We start from the raw sequence: 18,692 nt of genomic DNA on the forward strand, positions 1-18,692 counted from the left end.
CTGGTCCCATCAAAATAATACAACACACAGCCATTAAAGGGATTCTTTCTTATCACAGCTGCTAATAGACTAATTAAGCAGATAAGAATGAAACTAAAAGCAGGGTAGGTGTTTACTGTCATGTTCCCACTGATAAATGTAATAAAATACATGAGGGTGCTTCGTCTCTGGTTCTCTTTAATGTCTAAAAAATGGCTGTGCGTTCAAGCTGTACACTGACTACTTCACATCGTATCACAATGTCATATCTTCAGTGATGTCCCATAAAAAGATATAATATTATATTTACAAAAATGTGAGAGGTGTACTCACTTTTGTGAGCTACTGTACACCTGTCGCTCATCCTCAGTCATCCTTCGTCTTCACGATTCCATCCGATCGGTTACTATGGTGACTACCCTCCTAACACCATCTCCTCTCTCTTTTATGTTGAGTAACCCTGATAAAACGTTATCTCGTCTGCATTCCATCCCTCACTGTTATTTATGACTCTCTCCAATCCAGCCGGCTAGCAAATAAAAATGGCAGCTACCCCGGGCCTCACGATGAGTTTGCGGTGATGTTAGCGCTCTTCGCGGCACGGACAGGTTGTAGAACGGGAGGTATAATGAAATGTGTCAGCGCCTAAACTCTCGCCTTGTTCTGACTCATTTCCGTCTCTTGCTAATTCCATTTGTATTTGTGCTCATGTCACTGTCCAGAAACAGATTGAGGTGGCTATCGAGCTTCTCCCTCATCTCCATCTCGTTATCTCTGGACTCTGCTAAGATGCCGCACGCAAATTGGCAGCTTAATACACACAGCGGTTTTTGGTTTCTGAGGGGGCAGACGCAGGGCAGGAGCGCGGTGAAGGTTGTGCCAAACGGCCGGGTTGAAATCTGCCGCATCGGTGTTGGGGCTTTAGGCTATACAATTACAACAGTAACGGTTTTCACGTACTGTGCATGTGCAGAATGCTCCCGGTCGCGGCAGCACTCTCCCTATCACTATTATTTTCTCCATATTGCTACTTTACTCTCCCTTTCACTACTCTCTTCTCCCTATTGCTATTCTCCTGTCCTTATCACTATTATCATCTCCATATTGCTACTTTACTCTCCCTATCACTACTCTCTTCTCCCTATTGCTATTCTCCTGTCCTTATCACTATTATCATCTCCATATTGCTACTTTACTCTCCCTATCACTACTCTCTTCTCCCTATTGCTATTCTCCTGTCCTTATCCCTATTATCATCTCCATATTGCTACTTTACTCTCCCTATCACTACTCTCTTCTCCCTATTGCTATTCTCCTGTCCTTATCACTATTATCGTCTCCATATTGCTACTTTACTCTTCCTTTCACTACTCTCTTCTCCCTATTGCTATTCTCCTGTCCTTATCACTATTATGGTCTCCATATTGCTACTTTACTCTTCCTTTCACTACTCTCTTCTCCCTATTGCTATTCTCCTGTCCTTATCACTATTATGGTCTCCATATTGCTACTTTACTCTTCCTTTCACTACTCTCTTCTCCCTATTGCTATTCTCCTGTCCTTATCACTATTATGGTCTCCATATTGCTACTTTACTCTCCCTATCACTACTCTCTTCTCCCTATTGCTATTCTCCTGTCCTTATCACTATTATGGTCTCCAAATTGCTACTTTACTCTTCCTTTCACTACTCTCTTCTCCCTATTGCTATTCTCCTGTCCTTATCACTATTATCATCTCCATATTGCCACTTTACTCTTCCTTTCACTACTCTCTACTCCCTATTGCTATTCTCCTGTCCTTATCACTATTATGGTCTCCATATTGCTACTTTACTCTCCCTATCACTACTCTCTTCTCCCTATTGCTATTCTCCTGTCCTTATCCCTATTATCATCTCCATATTGCCACTTTACTCTTCCTTTCACTACTCTCTTCTCCCTATTGCTATTCTCCTGTCCTTATCACTATTATGGTCTCCATATTGCTACTTTACTCTTCCTTTCACTACTCTCTTCTCCCTATTGCTATTCTCCTGTCCTTATCACTATTATCATCTCCATATTGCCACTTTACTCTTCCTTTCACTACTCTCTTCTCCCTATTGCTATTCTCCTGTCCTTATCACTATTATGGTCTCCATATTGCTACTTTACTCTCCCTATCAATACTTTCTTCTTCTCCATATTGCTGTTTTTACTCTCCCTATAAGTGTTCTTCTTTCCATATCTCTACTTTACTCTATCTATTCTTCTTCTTCTTCTTTCCATATCTCTATCGCTATTCTCCTCTAAGAATGCCACTCCCTATCACTATTCTCTTCTATCTATCACTATTCCTTCTCTCTATCACTGCTTTACTCTCCCTATCGCAACTTTACTCTTCACTATTCTCCTCTCCCTATCGCTATTTTACTTTCTTTATTGTTATTCTCTACTTCGTATCACTATTCTCCTCTCTTTATCACTACTCTACTCTCCTTACTGCTATTATCCATGCAAATCTTCGCTCTCTTAAGCTGGCCACTAACGGTCCAATTTCTAGCGAAAAATCGTTCGAGCGATCAGAAATTCTGATCGGACGAAAAATCGTTCACTACATCATCAACTAACCAATCATTGCTTCCTATCTATCACGACCACCAAGAAAATCCAAATTTTCGTTTCGTTCATAATCGATTGTGTCCACCAATGGAGATTATTTACAACCAATCCGATCAGAATTTCTGATCGCTCTAACGATTTTTCGCTAGAAATTGGACTGTTAGTGGCCAGCTTTATGCTGAGAATTAAAAAAAAATAATAAAAAAAAACATGCTAGCATTGAAGGGTCACGCACGATCTCTGATGACCTCCAGGCCCACAGGCCTGATGCACTAAATGGCGGTAAAATTGCAAAGCGCCACCCGTTAACCTCTTAGTGTCATGCACATTACTATGGTAACATACGTTACGTGGCGCGATACCATGGCAATGCACTAAAAAAAAAACAGGCTGGATTACCTCAACATAAAAAAGAGCAAAAAAAGTCTACCAGCGGAGACTGACCAGGAGATTTGCTACAGACACCTGTGCTGGATAGTAATACTCAGAATTACGGGAAGGGATTTGGCGCAGGTTTGCGGAACGGAGAGATGGGAAGCAGAGCGGCTTGATAACAGGACTTGGCACTAATCGTGACGGAGGACGGATTAGAGCGTTCAGAGTCGTCCGCGGAGTGACAGATGAAAAGAGGCGTCTCACCGATTTTATGAGAAAGGATGCGGTAAAGACTCTGCTCGGAGCGGGGACGGGCGAGAGATGTAATCCTAAACCTCTGTCCTGGGAAACAGGAACTCATTATCAGGAACAAACACCGCTCCAGGAGGAGAGAAGAACGACAATGAGAAAGAGGAAAGTCTTCAAAGAAAGGAGAAAATAATCCAGAAATAACAGAACCGTATTCAGTGATGCGATTCAGAAATAGAACAATCGCGGCAATATTTATAAACCTCTGATAAGCCTCTGGTGCCACATCTCATGGCCAAGACATCCTCCTCCTCTATTCTATTCTTATTCTAATTATACTTCTTTTTTCTCTGAATTTTTGAAATGAATGAGACTTCAGAGGTCGGGGCTGTAAACTGAAGCCCTAGCAGGGCCGGATCTAGCTACATGGGGCCCCGGGGCAAAAGCAATTTGTGGGGCCCCCTAGCACCTCCCCACAACCCACAGTAAATTCACCACCCAGGGCCTGTGAGCTGGTTGCCAGACTCGATCCAATATAATTATGTGTCCATCATATGTCCCCAAAAGCATTGTTGGGGTCCCCATTATTCCCCTCCTCCTTTACCTTACAAATGCAGAGAGTACACATAGCAGAGTGTTACTTAATGCAGACAGGACACAGGGACAGGGGACAGTACCATGCTCTGTACTTCATCTCTTCCACATTCCCTGCAGGCATGTATAGGGTCACCATTGCTGGAGCGGAGGGGGGAGACACCAGAGGGGCATCTACAGGCTCTGCCTCTATAAAAGCGCCGGCCCTGGTCCTGGTTCACACCCCTGGATTTCTCAGTCTTAGTAAATATGAATAGGGGACTTAAGCCATTCCTCAGCATTCTAAATTATTAAAGAAAACCTGTAACGAGAAAAACTTCCCCGGGGGGGGGGGGGGGGGGGTACTCACCTCGGTAGGGGGAAGCTTCCGGATCCTATCGAGGCTTCCTCCGTCCTCCTATGTCCCACGGTGGTCTCGCTGTGCCCCTCCGAACAGCCGGGATGTAAATATTTACTTGATATATTGATATATTTACCTTCCCAGCTCCAGCGCAGTATCGGCTCTCCGCTCACGGATAGGCGGAAACATCCGATCGCTGTCGGTCCACTCTACTAAGTCTCCTGCACCTGCTCAGTAGAGCAGACCTGACAGAGATCGTCTATTTCCACCTATCTCCGTGCTGAGAGCTGCAACAGCACCACCCGCTGGAGCCAGGGAAGGTAAATATAGCAAGCCTTGTCAGGCTTGTTGAGTGAGGACTGCGGGACGCTTCGGGGGAGCCAGCGCTGGACTGCCTGCAGCTACACGGATGGGGGATAACCTCTTTGGGACCCTGAGGCTTCCCCCTTCTGAGGTAAGTACCCCCCAGGGGAACTTTTTTTGTTACAGGTTCTCTTTAAGCAAACTATATTTAAAGTAATCTGAAACTCAGCATTTCTTCTTTGCTCTAAAAGATTATTTACCGTATAAAATCTATTACCACAAAAGAAAAATTGTAGCAGAACAGCATTGAAGCAGATAAACACAGCACTTTGTTCTTCAGTACAAAGCTCATTGCATCAGTGGGCAGCTTTTGGCTGCATCCTGAGAGGTGATAACATAATCTTTTGTTTACATCCCTTTTTCTGCTACATTCCTAGCTGTGCTGAAAATCATCTTTCTCTCCTCAGTGGCGTACCTAGGGTGTTTGACACCCGGTGCTGGGTATTATAAGACCCCCCCCCCCCCCAAAAAAAGGAGCACGTTCGGCAAACTATGCGTGCCACGGCAGGTAATGCCAGGTATAGGTGCTCCTAGTATACGTAATATAGTTGCCCCAGTATATGTAATAAAGTTTCCCCCTAGTATAGGTAGCTATTATAGTTGCCCCCACCCCAGTATAGGTAGTATAGTTGTCCGTAGTATAGTTGCCCCAGTATAGTTAACTATTATAGTTGCCCCCCAGTATAGGTAATATAGTTGTTCCCAGTATAGGTAATATAGTTGCCCCCAGTGTAGGTAGCATAGTTGCCCCCAGTGTAGCCAGCATAGTTGCCCCCAGTGTGGCCAGCGTAGTTGCCCCCAGTGTAGCTACCCCCAGTGTGGCCAGAGTAGCTGCCCCCAGTGTGGCCAGAGTAGTTGCCCCCAGTTTAGCCAGCGTAGTTGCCCCCACTGTAGCTAACCCCAGTGTTGCCAGAGTAGCTGCCCCCAGTTTAGCCAGCGTACTTGCCCCCAGTGTGGCCAGGGTAGTTGCCCCCAGTGTGGCCAGAGTAGCTGCCCCCAGTTTAGCCAGCGTAGTTGCCCCCAGTGTGGCCAGAGTAGTTGCCCCCAGTTTAGCCATCATAGTTTCCCCCAGTGTGGCCAGAGTAGTTGCCCCCAGTGTGGCCAGAGTAGTTCCCCACAGTTTAGCCAGCGTATTTGCCCCCAGTATGGCCAGAGTAGTTGCCCCCAGTCTAGCTTCCCCCAGTTTGGCCAGAGTAGTTGCCACCAGTTTAGCCAGCGTACTTGCCCCCAGTGTGGCCAGAGTAGTTGCCCCCAGTGTGGCCAGAGTAGTTGCCCCCAGTTTAGCCAGCGTAGTTGCCCCCAGTGTGGCCAGAGTAGTTGCCCCCAGTTTAGCCAGCGTAGTTGCCCCCACTGTAGTTGCTCCAGGAGGAAAATAAGCACTAGAAGGAGGGGCGTGGAGGCAGCGGCGGGGAGGGGGGCCAGAACCCCCCCACTCCCTCACCTAGGACCCCTCCTTCTGCTATCTTCCCCTCCAGAATAGTGGCGGCAAAGAGGCTAGGCGGGCGGAGGATTACTCACCTAATTTCTGCGTTCCAATCGCTATAGCGCAGCGTCCCCATCGTCACAGGTCTCCGCCTTCACAGGTCTCCGCCTTCCGCCAATCAGGAAGCACAGTGGGCGGCATTGAAGGCCGACACCTGTTACGAGGAGACGCTGCATTCCAGCGCTTGGAACGCGGAAGTTAGGTGAGTAATCCTCCGCCCGCCTCTCCTCTTTGCCGCCGCTATTCTGGAGGGGAAGATGGCAAAAGGAGGGGTCCCAGGTGAGGGAGTGGGGGGGTTCTTGCCCCCCGCCACTGCCTCCACGCCCTCCTTCTAGCGCTTCTTTTCTCCTTGTTCTGCTGCTTTAGGGGCCAGGGGGGCTTGGCGACACCCCCTTGCCTGTCAGTCACCGGGTGCGCCACGCCCCCCTGCGACCAACGATAGGAACGCCACTGTCTCTCCTGTAGAAGCAGAAAGTACTGATAAGTGATCACTAAATAGAATTGTTCGGAGTATGTAAATAAACTGATTTTTGCTTAAAAAAGCAATTTTTGTGTCTGTTTTGGAGGGGTAAGTCCACCGCTACCTACTTCATTTTAACCATTTTAAAGAAATATTGTTTTTACCCTGTTGGCGCCTCTGTACTACTTTTGCAGTTGTTTCCACCCCTGGTGGAGGGGAATTCTTCTTTTTTCCCGATCTACAAAGAGCGACTTCTTAATCCTGAGTGGGGACAGGTCTAATCTCCTCACCTGCCTTTACAGTGGTTACCTGGACGGTAACCCTTGTTTGTGAGTATAACCTACCTATACTTACCTTCCATACCCAATTTACAGTACATACTACACTATACTGGGCTCTCTGCGTCTTCCCTTATATTTTGACTAAATAGAATGTTATATATAGATACAGAAGCTATACAATAAAATGCAAAGGCAGGTTTCAGAGCGATAAATTGTACATTTGGAGCTTGTAATTTGTAAACAGACATTATTACTTGTGCACAAAAAAGAAAATATGGTAACCGTATGGGTAATTAAAAGTAGGAAGACACATTTTAATTGAATGTTAAGTTTTATCCCAAATTAAAATGCAACTGAAGGATAGAGGGTGCCATATTTATTTCCTTTTAAACAATACCAGTTACCTGGCTATCCTGCTGATCTAACACTTTAAGCCCTAGACCCTGAGCAAGCATGCAGCAGATCAGATGTCTCTGGCATTAATGTCTGATCTGACAAGATTAGCTGCATGCTTGTTTCTGGTATTATTCAGACACTACTGCAGCCAAACAGATAGCAGGTCTGCCAGGCAACTAGTATTGTTTAAAAGGAAGTAAATATGACAGCCTCCATATCCCCTTTACTTCAGGCGTGCTTTAAGTGTCATAAAAATAAAATATTTTCTTTTTCAATTAAACTCACAGATAGTGTTGTGTCTCAGGGCTCTTTTGATAACTCTCGGACACCTGGGATGAATAGTTTACCAGGTGAGCCAAATTAAAGGAAAGACTACTAAATATTTTTCAGCAGACCAACATTTTCCAGCAATATGGGAAAGAAAAAGGATCTTCCAGCTGCCAGAAAGCCTATAATAGTTGAACAGGTTATGACAACTTTAGACATTACATGAAAACTTAAGTGTGTTCACCATACTATTACAAGATTTGTGGCTGATTCAGAGCACACACGGGTTTATGCAGATAATGGAAAAATGAGGAATGTTTCTGCCAAATACATTGGATTAAGAGAGCAGCTGCTAAAATGCCATTACAAAGCAAAAAAAATGTATTTGAAACTACTGGTGCAGGAACATAAACATCAGATATGTATAAACCTTCTATTCGACCACCCCTAACCAATTCTCACAGGGAAACATGGATGCAGTGGGCCCAGAACTACATGAAGTCTAATTTTCAAAAAGTCTTGTTTACTGATAAGTGCTGTGCAACCCGGGATATTCCAGAAGGATGGAGTTGTGGATGATTCATGGATGATCACCATGTCCCATCAAGGCTGCGACATCAGCAAGGAGGTGGCAGAGTCATGTTCATGGGGAGTGGGCTGGTTGCCCCCTTTATGGTCCTTGAAGGTGTGTAAATGACCTTTGAAAAGTATGCAGAGTTTCTGACTGACCACTTTTTCCATGGTACAAAACGAATAACCATCTTCATGCTTGGCAATGCACCATCTCATGCGACAAGGAATACCTCTGCATCACTGGCTGCTATCAACATAAAGGGAGAGAAACATCCTCCTCTGTCCTTGATCCTATTGAGAACCTTTGGAGCATTCTCACTTGACAGGCAGCCTATTGGGCAAATCAAAGTGCAGGGATCAATTCCTAGAAAGCCAGTAGACCTGACAGGGCTCAGGGCTGGATTAAAGCGGTATAAAACCCTGACATAATATTCAATAAAAACATGTTTTCCTACTTTTTATATGCCATACAGTTATCATATTTGCTTTTGTGCATCATTTTTATTTTTCATTTAGAAATGATACGTTCCCAAAGTACACTTTTTTTCTCTGAAAGCTGACTTTGCATTTTATTTATAACTGCTTTATTCATGTTCTAACAACCAGAAATGCATTCTAAATTGTCTGACTTTGTTCAGGGGACCGGCAGTGTCAGAGAAGTGTTTATTTACATTCCACACTTGATACAATTATCTACAACTTCTGATGCGTCCACATTTCTCTGCACTGAACTTTCAAGTCCTGTGTGTAACCCTTTGAATTCTGTTCTAGTAAAAAAAAAATGCTGGCTGTTTATAATACGCTGTAAATAATCTATTAAAGCAAAGAAGAAATGCTGGGTTTCATTCCGCTTTAAGGGAGCGGCCGTTATTTCAAAGAAGCGCACGCTATGCAGCACTACTGTGCGTAGCGTGCGGGCAGAGATTTAAAGAGGAACTCCAGTTAAAAGAATGTAATAAAAAAAAGTGTTTCATTTTTACAATAATTATGTATAAATTATTTAGTCAGTGTTTGCCCATTGGTAAAAGCTTTTCTCTCCCTGACTTACATTCTGACATTTTTACTGCTGGCAGGTGATGTCAGTGGAAGGAGATGCTGCTTGCTATTTTAGAAGTTGGAAACAGCTGTAAACAGCTATTTCCCAAAATGCAACAAGGTTCACAGACAGGAAACTGCCAGGACCATGGTCCTCACACTTTCCTGTGGGAGGGGTTTCACCACAATATCAGCCATACAGAGCCCCCTGATGATCTGTTTGTGAAAAGGAAATGATTTCTCATGGGAAAGGGGGTATCAGCTACTGAATGGGATGAAGTTCAATTCTGCGTTGCTCAATTTAAGCTTAATGAATCAACCCCAATGTTATCATTAGGAGGTTTGTTTAGTAACATTCGAATTAAACGCCAATGGTTGATGACTCAAACATTATGCTGACTGCCATTGCATGGAGTATTTAGATAAATCTGAGAAAAATATAATTTGCATTATAATTTGGAACAATGCATACATACGTCAACCATGACGGTCGTAATTGACACGCATTGCAAAAAGTCATTCATGTAATCGCGCACACGTACACACGTCGCAAGGTCACGGAACCATGCAAAAAGTTGTCCGTCGTGGGAAAAATCTCTTGAAAAATCGCGACGTGGGTATGTAACTTTAGATAGATGCACTTCATGGGGCTTGATTCACTAACACAAATAGCATGCCTTATCCGAGTTAACATGCCTTAATGCACCTTATCAGAGTAGCATAACGAGTGGGCTCAGGGTTGGACGAGTGGAGCTCTCGTCATTCCCAATTAGCAGGCATACGTTTGTTTGTTCGCTGTGCTACTCTGATAAGGCGTGTTAACTTTGATAATGTGTGTTAACTCTGATAAGGCATGTTATATCGGATAAGGTGTGTTAACTTGGATAAGGCATGCTATTTGTCTTAGTGAATCACGCCCTATATGCGTTTAGGTCGCACTGCAGCCAGATTGGTGCGGGTTCCGATGCGTCCCGAGGAGGCATATTGATGAATGCGCACCGAAAATAGAAGTCATTGGAGTTGATTTAGCCTATTGGTAAAACCAACAGGGTGATTTATGCGTTTTATCTTCTCGCTGAATTCACAGGTATCTCTTGGTAAATAGCAATCTGTTTAATGAGCTTTTTTTTTTCTTCGCGAGGCAGGAAATGAACGTTTAATAATTCATTTTTACGGGAGCTTTGAATAACTTTATATTACGTTTGCATATTTACAGGCTCGGCTCTGTGATTACTGTCGTTAAAATGCGGTTTGCTCAGCAAAGTGGCGGAGTCGTTACAGTGACGATCCGCCGCCGCGAGTACCTGAAATCCGCTCAGCTCTCAGGAGATACTACATAATACATCAGAAATCTCCAGCAGCCTGCAGGGCTAAAAACAACAACAACATATAAAAAAAAAGTTACATTTACAATGTAGCTCCGGTTTTATGGAAAAAAATCCTCACTACGATACAGTAGCGACTACAACTTAAAGAGGACCTGTAGTGAAAATAACATAATGAATAAAGATGCTTATTTTTTCAATATTAGTTTAGTAATTATTTAGTCAGTGTTTGCCCATTGTATAGTCTTTCCTCTCCTTGATTTACAGGAATTTATCACAGAACTTCTCTAGTCCTGTCAGGTGATCTCTGCGGAATGTTTGTTTGCTGAGAGTTCCATGCACAGAGATACTGCTTGCTTGGGAGTTGGAAAAAGCTGTTATTTCCCACAATACAACAAGATTCACAGACAGCAAACTGTCAGGACCATGGTCATGACATCACACTGTAGGAGGGGTTTCACCACAATATCAGCCATACAGATGCCCCTGATGATCTATTTGAGAATGTATCTGCTACGGATTGGGATGAAGTTTAATTGCCTGTTACTGCTGCGGGGAATCGGATGCTTGCTGCGGATATCTGCAATGGAAACTACTCCATTGACATGCATTGGCTTGAGGTTGGATGTGATGCAAATTCTCGGATAGTGGAAATAAGCCCTAAAGGGAAACACAATTTTTCTGCAGAGCTATGCCTAAAGTTTAGTATTACACATTAATAGGATTAATGTTGTAATTTTTTTTAAACTGCATACCTTAACTTTTGAGCACACAATTACTCGGCCCTTCTACCACGATCCTAACATAGTCTGTCTAAATTACCATGGGACATATTCACCAGTGTTGCTTCCAAATTTTCGCCCAAGTCATTTTCGCATCGAAAATCCTGTTTTCGAATTCGGTGAATTTTTCGCGAAAATCTTCAGAAATATTTGCGTTTTTGACCAGTAGCGAAAATTACAGAAACTTCGCTGTATGCGGAAGCTTATGCCCTTATGCAGAAACATTTCCACAATAATCCGCTAAAAATGCGCATGGGTGAACTAATACATGCGTACATTCCACCTTCCAATGCGGAATTGTATACGTTTAGAAGGGCAACAATATTTCTGCGCATGCGCAATGGTCCGTATAGACGCAGTTACCGCACACGTAGTTGATTTCGCAATACATACATCAACTACACGTAGCGGGCGAAGCTTCGCATAGCGGTACGACTATGCGGAAACACGTACGCGATGAACTACGATTTTAACGCAAAAATAATGGACATTAGGCAAAAATTTACTTGAAAATATCGATCGAAAATTAGCCTGTCGAAAAGAAATTAGTGCTTTTTTTGGCGAAAATTCGGTGAAAAGAATTTTTGCATTTTCGCTCATCACTGGTATTCACGCATTCACTAAACAGGTAAACAGCAGTAAACTTGCAGTGTGCAGGCGGCACAGATAAATCTTCCCAGTACTTACAGCAGTTACGCTGCACACATTACTTAGGTTGGGCAACATAATCTTGAGTATGAAAAGCTCAAGTACCCCACCCCCAAATTATGATTTAGTATTTATGTAGCGCAGTCATCTTCCCCAGCGCTGTACAGAGTGTATTGTCACCTAACTGTCCCTCAGAGGAGCTCACAATCTAATCCCTACCATAGTCATATGTCCATTGTAGTCTAGGGACAATTTTAATGGGAAGCCAAGTAACTTATCTGTATGTTTTTGGGGTGTGTGAGGTACCCGGAATGCCCGGAGGAAACCCATTCAGACATGTGGAGAACATACAAACTCCGTGCAGCTAATGCCCTGGCTGAGTTTTGAATCGGGGACCTAGTGCTGCAAGGCAAGAGTGCTAACCACCATACTGTCCAACCCAAGTACCCCCAGGGGGTATGTTTTGTTGCATGAATGGGTGGATAAATACATGGATAGCTGAGGAATGGGAAGGTGACTACATGTATAGATGGATGGGTGGGTGGGTTGGGTGAATGGGCGAGCTGGAGGATGAACGGATGTAGGGGAAAGTGGACTGATGGATGAATGAGTAGATGGAGGGATTAAAGAAAAGATGAATGGTAAAGGAAGGTGGATGGGTGAGTGGATGAATGATGGGTTGGTGAATTGTTAGGTGGATGGAGTTTGAGTGAATAAATGAGTGGATTGATAGGTGGATTGATGGATAAATGGATAGATGGATGGGGTGGTTGGATGAGTGAGTGGGTGGGTGAATGGATGGGGGGGGCGGGAGGGTGGAGTGATTGGTTGAGTGGATATATGGACACATGGATGAGTGAGCAGGTGAGTGGATGGTTAGGTGGATGATTGAAAGTATGGGGGGAGGGGGGGGAAGGCTGGATGAGTGTATGTATGAACAAATGGGTGGGTGGCTAGGTGAGTGGATGGGTAGGTGGATGAGTGAGTGGGTGAAAGTATAGGGAATGGTTGGAGTGGTTGGATGAGTGGATGTATGGACAAACGGGTGAGTGGCTAGGCGAGTGGATGGGTAGGTGGGAAAGTATGGGGGTGGGTGGAGTGGTTGGATGAGAGAATGTATGGACAAACAGTTGGTGGCTAGGTGAGTGGATGGGTAGGTGGGTGAAAGTATGGGGGTGGGTAGAGTGGTTGGATGAGAGAATGTATGGACATATGGGTAGGTGGCTAGGTGAGTGGATGGGTGGGTGGATGGGTGAAAGTATGGGGTGGGTGGAGTGGCTGGATGAGTGGATGTATGGACATACAGTATGGGTGGGTGGGTAGGTGAGTGGATGGGTAGGTCAATTCTTAGGATTGAACATTATACTGAGATTAAGAAAAACAAGTTTCTTACCAAAGTTCTCTCCTCCCCAGATGTCCATGGCAGTATCATATTTCCCCAGGTGGTTAAACCAGGACTTGTCAATCACAAACAGACCTCCAGCAATGACAGGAGTCCTGGGATTTGGAGACACAAAACATCTGTCAGGCTCATCATTCATATTAACATTATTTTCCATGGGTGAAAATGAAGACACTGAAAACCACCCCTGCATTCCCACCCCAGCCTCAGCTCCAGATGTTTACAGTTAATGATCTTCAGCTTCTTAATGCCAATCCCCAAAGATAGATTCACTGATAGAACAGTATATTTTCAAGGTTTCATTCCTTAGAGAGTTATACGCAAATCATGGAATTACAGTTAAGAGATGTGCAGCCTCCTGTATCTCCTGTGTTTTCTCATGTTCTCATGTGCATCCTCTATATGGCTCTCATACTAATGTCCTGCTAAAGACTTCCTCTCTACAACCCTCACTATCAAGATGCTCCCACTGAGATTGTAATCAATGACTTAAAAGCTTATGTACATGGTTCAGAGGTGCCAAAGTGAAACCAAATATAAAAAAAAGTTTAAAAATAGAGAAAGTAAAGGTAAACTTACCTCCTCTCAGGGAAACCAACTCAATGGTGAGGTTAAGAGCTGTAAATCCACATGGTTGGATAGTGCACTGTTTAACCTCCTTGGCGGTAACCCCGTGTGTGACACGGGGTAAGCCGCCGGAGGGTGCCGCTCAGGCCCTGCTGGGCCGATTTTCATAATTTTTGTTTTGCTGGACGCAGCTAGCACTTTGCTAGCTGCGCCAGCACTCTGATCGCCGCCGGCCCCTGCCCGATCGCCGCTATCTGCTGCGGCGCGGCCCCCCCCCCCTCCAGACCCCAGCGCTGCCTGGCCAATCAGTGCCAGGCAGCGCCGAGGGGTGGCCCGGGACTCCCAATGACGTCCCGACGTCAGTGACGTCGGTGACGTCATCCCGCCCCGTCGCCATGGCGACGGGGGAAGCCCTCCAGGAAATCCCGTTCTATGAACGGGATTTCCTGATCGGAGATCGCCGAAGGCGATCGAAGCGGGCGGGGGGATGCCGCTCAGCAGCGGCTATCATGTAGCGAGCCCTCGGCTCGCTACATGATTAAAAAAAATTTTTTTTTTAAAAAAACTGCTGCGCTCCCTCCTGGCGGTATTTTTCATACCGCCAAGGAGGTTAAGGGCTCTGCTTATGACACAGGAGACCAGGGTTTGAATCTCAGCTCTTCCTGTTCACTAAGCCAGCATTTATTCAGTAGAGACCTTGGGCTAGACTTTCTAGCACTGCTACTGCCTATAGAGCGCGCCCTAGTGCTGCTCTGGTACTTTGAGTCCGCCATGAGAAAAGTGAGATATAAGTGTTCTCTGTCTTGTCTTTTATTGATCCAAATGAACAAAACTCTCATAGATTGCAACTTGTTTCTCAGGACTAGGTTCCTGCTCCTTAAGGCATATAAAGAGAGTAAAACATCCAAGATTTTATTTAACTTTGACGACTCTGAACCACGTACATAACCATGCCACCTCGTGTGGAGGGTATATCCGTTTGTTGTTTTGTCCGTAATTGGATAGCGCAACTTTTTAACCGGAGTGAGGTCCGTTTGTTCTTCCCACCAGCCTACTGTTTTGCCGTAGCTCACAAATGTGAGTATAATTATTCATGTGTCAGAAACCTACTACAATCTACTGCTACTATTAATCGACTGCTGTCAGTAGCAATTGCATGGTCAGTTGTAACTGCTGAACTGTTGTGTTAGAATCTGAGGTCATAGTAACGGTGCGTACACATGCACAAAGACCGGGACTCAATCCCTTGGACGACAGTTTGGGGCCCGATGCTGTACAGATGCGTTGCTAGCCTCTAGGCTAGCGACACATTCTGTTGCTAGGGAGGGGCACATGAGGGAGCGAAGAAAAGAACAATACATAATGGCCAACGCTTGGCTGAAAAGATCCACAAGGTTGATCAGTGGCCAATCCACTGAGAGGGCCACCTCATGTTAGATTCTCGCACAGAGAGGGCCTGAGCCTCAGCTGAGAACCATTTCGAGTGTGTACAAGGTTTACATCATTCTCATTGGAAAAAAAGGAGTAGGGAATATGGGAGGAAACCAAGAGCCAACTTAGGCCGATATGCAATTAACTTTTTCTCCTGAGTTTTCTCCTAGGAGATAATTTTTCATCTTCTATTTAGAATAACGTTTCAGCACTTTGCAATCAAAAGAGTACAAAAAAGTAAGTGGAAAAGTACTACAGTATTGAACCAATTTTAAGTATTTTCTTGCTTGCTGGGGATTTAAAGGACTTCCGAGGCCAACTCTAAAAAAAAAGTTAAATATCTGCATCACCCGGCGGAACGGCACGGAGGGCACGGACGGCGTCCTCCGTGCCTTCAAATGTGGTGCAGGTATTTAACTTTTTTTTTTAGAGTTGGCCTCGGAAGTCCTTTAAATGGCATTTTATTGACAAGTTTGAAAATAAGTTTGAAAACTCAGGAGAAAAAGTTAATTGCATATGGGCCTAAGTTGGCTCTTGGTTTCCTCCCAAATACCCCTACATACGGTACTTTTTTTCATTGAGATTGACGTAAACTTTGTACACACACAAAATGGTTCTCAGCTGAGGCTCAGGCCATCTCTGTGTGAGAATCTAACATAAGTATGTAGACCTCGATCCCTCTCAGTGAATTGGTTACTGATCAGCCTTGTGGATCGTCTCAGCCAAGGGTTGGACATTATGTATTGTTCTTCTGTTCGCTCCCTCATGTGCCCCTCCCTAGCAACAGAATGTGTAGCTAGCCTAGAGGCATCTGTACAGCATCAGGCCCCAAACGGTTATCCGAGGGACTGAGTCCCGATCCTTTGTGCGTGTGTACGCAATGTTACTATGAGCTCAGATTCTATGTCAGCTGCGCAACAGTTCAGCAGTTACAACTGACTACACAATTCCATACCTCCCAAATTTTTGAGCTGAGAAAGAGGGACACCTAAGCCACACCCCTGATCACGCCCCTATCACACAACCCTAGTCATGCATACCATAAATACTTCATAAGAAAAATATATTGTTTTATAATTGAAACCGCACTGGTCCTTTCTATCCTGGTACATTTTCCTTCATATTAACATTTTAACATTAGTAATATATCAATTTAAAGGATGGGAATAAAGTTTAAAATCAAACACATTTTAGTAGAGAAATATATATATTTACATAGAAAGAGGGACAAAGTCCTGAAAGAGGGACAAATGAGGAGGAAAGAGGGACAGGGCTCCCAAAGAGGGACAGTTGGGAGCTATGCAATTGCTGCGCAGCTGACAGTAGTAGATTGGCTGTCATCTCGATTTGCTCTCATATACAGGCGTCATAGGAGATGAATGCTCCTCTAATGACGTCCCTCAGAAAACGTAGCCTAAAGCTACGGACACAAGCTAGATCCTTCTTGCTCTAAACAATAATTTGTGATGATCTCAGGTGAGACTCTAATGTGCAGTGCGGGCATCTCTTGATGTTCTTGAGGATGTCGTTATGGATATGAAACCTCTCGCTTGGCTGCTTTTGTCATTTTGGTAAAGTTTCTACAGTGGTGCGGTTCCCGCTTGTCTTCCCTGGTGACAGTAATTGAGCATTTGTAGGAAGATTTATATCCAGACATGCAGATGCACAAAACTGTCTATAGTGCACATCAGCCAAGTCATCTGTATACTGAGTCCTTCCCTAGCCGTGATGTATCCAGGCCAGTCGTGCACAGCTTCCACTGTAAGACTCCAATTCCCAACTGGGCACAATTTTAGCTGACTTATGTTAAAAAGGAACAGTAGTCAAAATAACATAACAAATAAACTTGCTTTTTTTATATTATCCTCTCCCGGATTTACATTCTGTCACAGACAGAAACATCTTTAGTCCTGGCAGGTGATCTCTGTGAAATGTTTGTTTACTGAAAGTTCTGAAGCCAGTAGAAAAGATATCGTATCTCCCAGAATGCTTGGATGGGGAGGGGAATTGTCCATAATAAACAGCCTAGGCCAGGCATGGGCAAACTTGGCCCTCCAGCTGTTGAGGAACTACACGTCCCACAATGCATTGCAGGAGTCTGACAGCCACAGTCATGACTCAAAGGCAAATGCATTGTGGGACTTGTAGTTCCTTATCAGCTGGAGGGCCAAGTTTGCCTATGCCTGGCCTAGGCTAAAGGTGGCCACACACCATACAATTTTTAAAATATCTGTTCAATTTAAGAATTGCAATCAATTTTTCTGACTGATTGTAACATTTCAAAAATCTGGCCAATGTACCACACACCTATGTTCAATTTTTCCCCAATTATGATAAAAATAATTGGAAACTCTGAGAAAATTGCTAGGGTGTGTATATCAATAAATTGACAATCTAACACACACCATACAATCTTTAGAAAAATTGAAGAAAAATATCTGGCATTCCGGATCGATAATAATCGAAGAAAACGGGAAATCCGATCAGATTTTTCAGTCAAACAGAGAAAAAAAAAAGCTTTCGATTCTTTTCGAGAGATCCGATCGTTTTTATCGTATTGCCGTAAAATCGGATAATTTTATTGTACCGTGTGTGGCCACCTTATGCCTCAGTGGGAGGGCGGGGCTACATATAATACACAGCAATATATAGCTATAGGAAGTGTTTCTGATGCTGAAAGCCAGATTTTTAATGTACAAATGGGTATCCTGAATAATTTCCTGCATTCCACTATATGTTGTTACAACTCCTCTTTAACCACTTGAGGACCCACCCTTTACCCCCCCTTAAGGACCAGCGCAGTATTCTGTGATCTGTGCTGGGTGGGCTCTGCAGCCCCCAGCACAGATCAGGGTGCAGGCAGAGAGATCAGATTGCCCCCGTTTTTTCCCCCCTATGGGGATGGTGTGCAGGGGGGGGTCTGATCGCTCCTCTTGGCTGGCATGTTGCGGGGGGGGGGGGGGGGGCACCTCAAAGCCCCCCTCTGCGGCGAAATTCCCCCCCTCCCTCTCCTACCTGTCCCCCCAGTGATCCGGGCTGCACAGGACGCTATCCGTCCTGTGCAGCCAGTGACAGGACGTCCCCTGTCACATGGCGGCGATCCCCGGCCGCTGATTGGCCGGGGACCGCCGATCTGCCTTACGGCGCTGCTGCGCAGCAGCGCCGTACAATGTAAACAAAGCGGATTATTTCCGCTTGTGTTTACATGCAGCCTGCGAGCCGCCATCGGCGGCCCGCAGGCTATTCACGGAGCCCCCCGCCGTGAATTGACAGGAAGCAGCCGCTCGCGCGAGCGGCTGCTTCCTGATTAATTAGCCTGCAGCTGGCGACGCAATACTGCGTCGCTGGTCCTGCAGCTACCACTTTGCCGACGCGCGTTATGAGTGCGCGGTCGGCAAGTGGTTAAAGAAAGTACCGTGCCTGTAACTGCTGGATGGGAGCTCCATGTCAGCTGGTAGTGGGAGAGCCCAGTACCGATTTGCCAGAATTACTGGCCAATCAGTACAAAGTAAGCTATTGCCAGCTAATCTAGAGCTCTA

The 18,692-nt window shown here is 44.9% G+C and overlaps 1 protein-coding gene across 2 annotated transcripts in view; it reads right to left on the reverse strand.

Annotated features, from left to right (window-relative positions):
* Window positions 1–18,692, reverse strand: part of GALNT14 (polypeptide N-acetylgalactosaminyltransferase 14) — a 518,272-nt gene that overhangs the window by 63,643 nt on the left and 435,937 nt on the right. For both annotated transcript variants that reach the window (XM_068232789.1, XM_068232790.1), the window contains one exon: window positions 13,147–13,250. In XM_068232789.1, the coding sequence (XP_068088890.1) occupies window positions 13,147–13,250 (104 nt within the window). The remainder of the gene's footprint in view (window positions 1–13,146; window positions 13,251–18,692) is intronic.

The sequence above is a fragment of the Hyperolius riggenbachi genome, chromosome 4 (genome assembly GCF_040937935.1).
Source record: "Hyperolius riggenbachi isolate aHypRig1 chromosome 4, aHypRig1.pri, whole genome shotgun sequence".
Lineage (NCBI taxonomy): Eukaryota > Metazoa > Chordata > Amphibia > Anura > Hyperoliidae > Hyperolius > Hyperolius riggenbachi.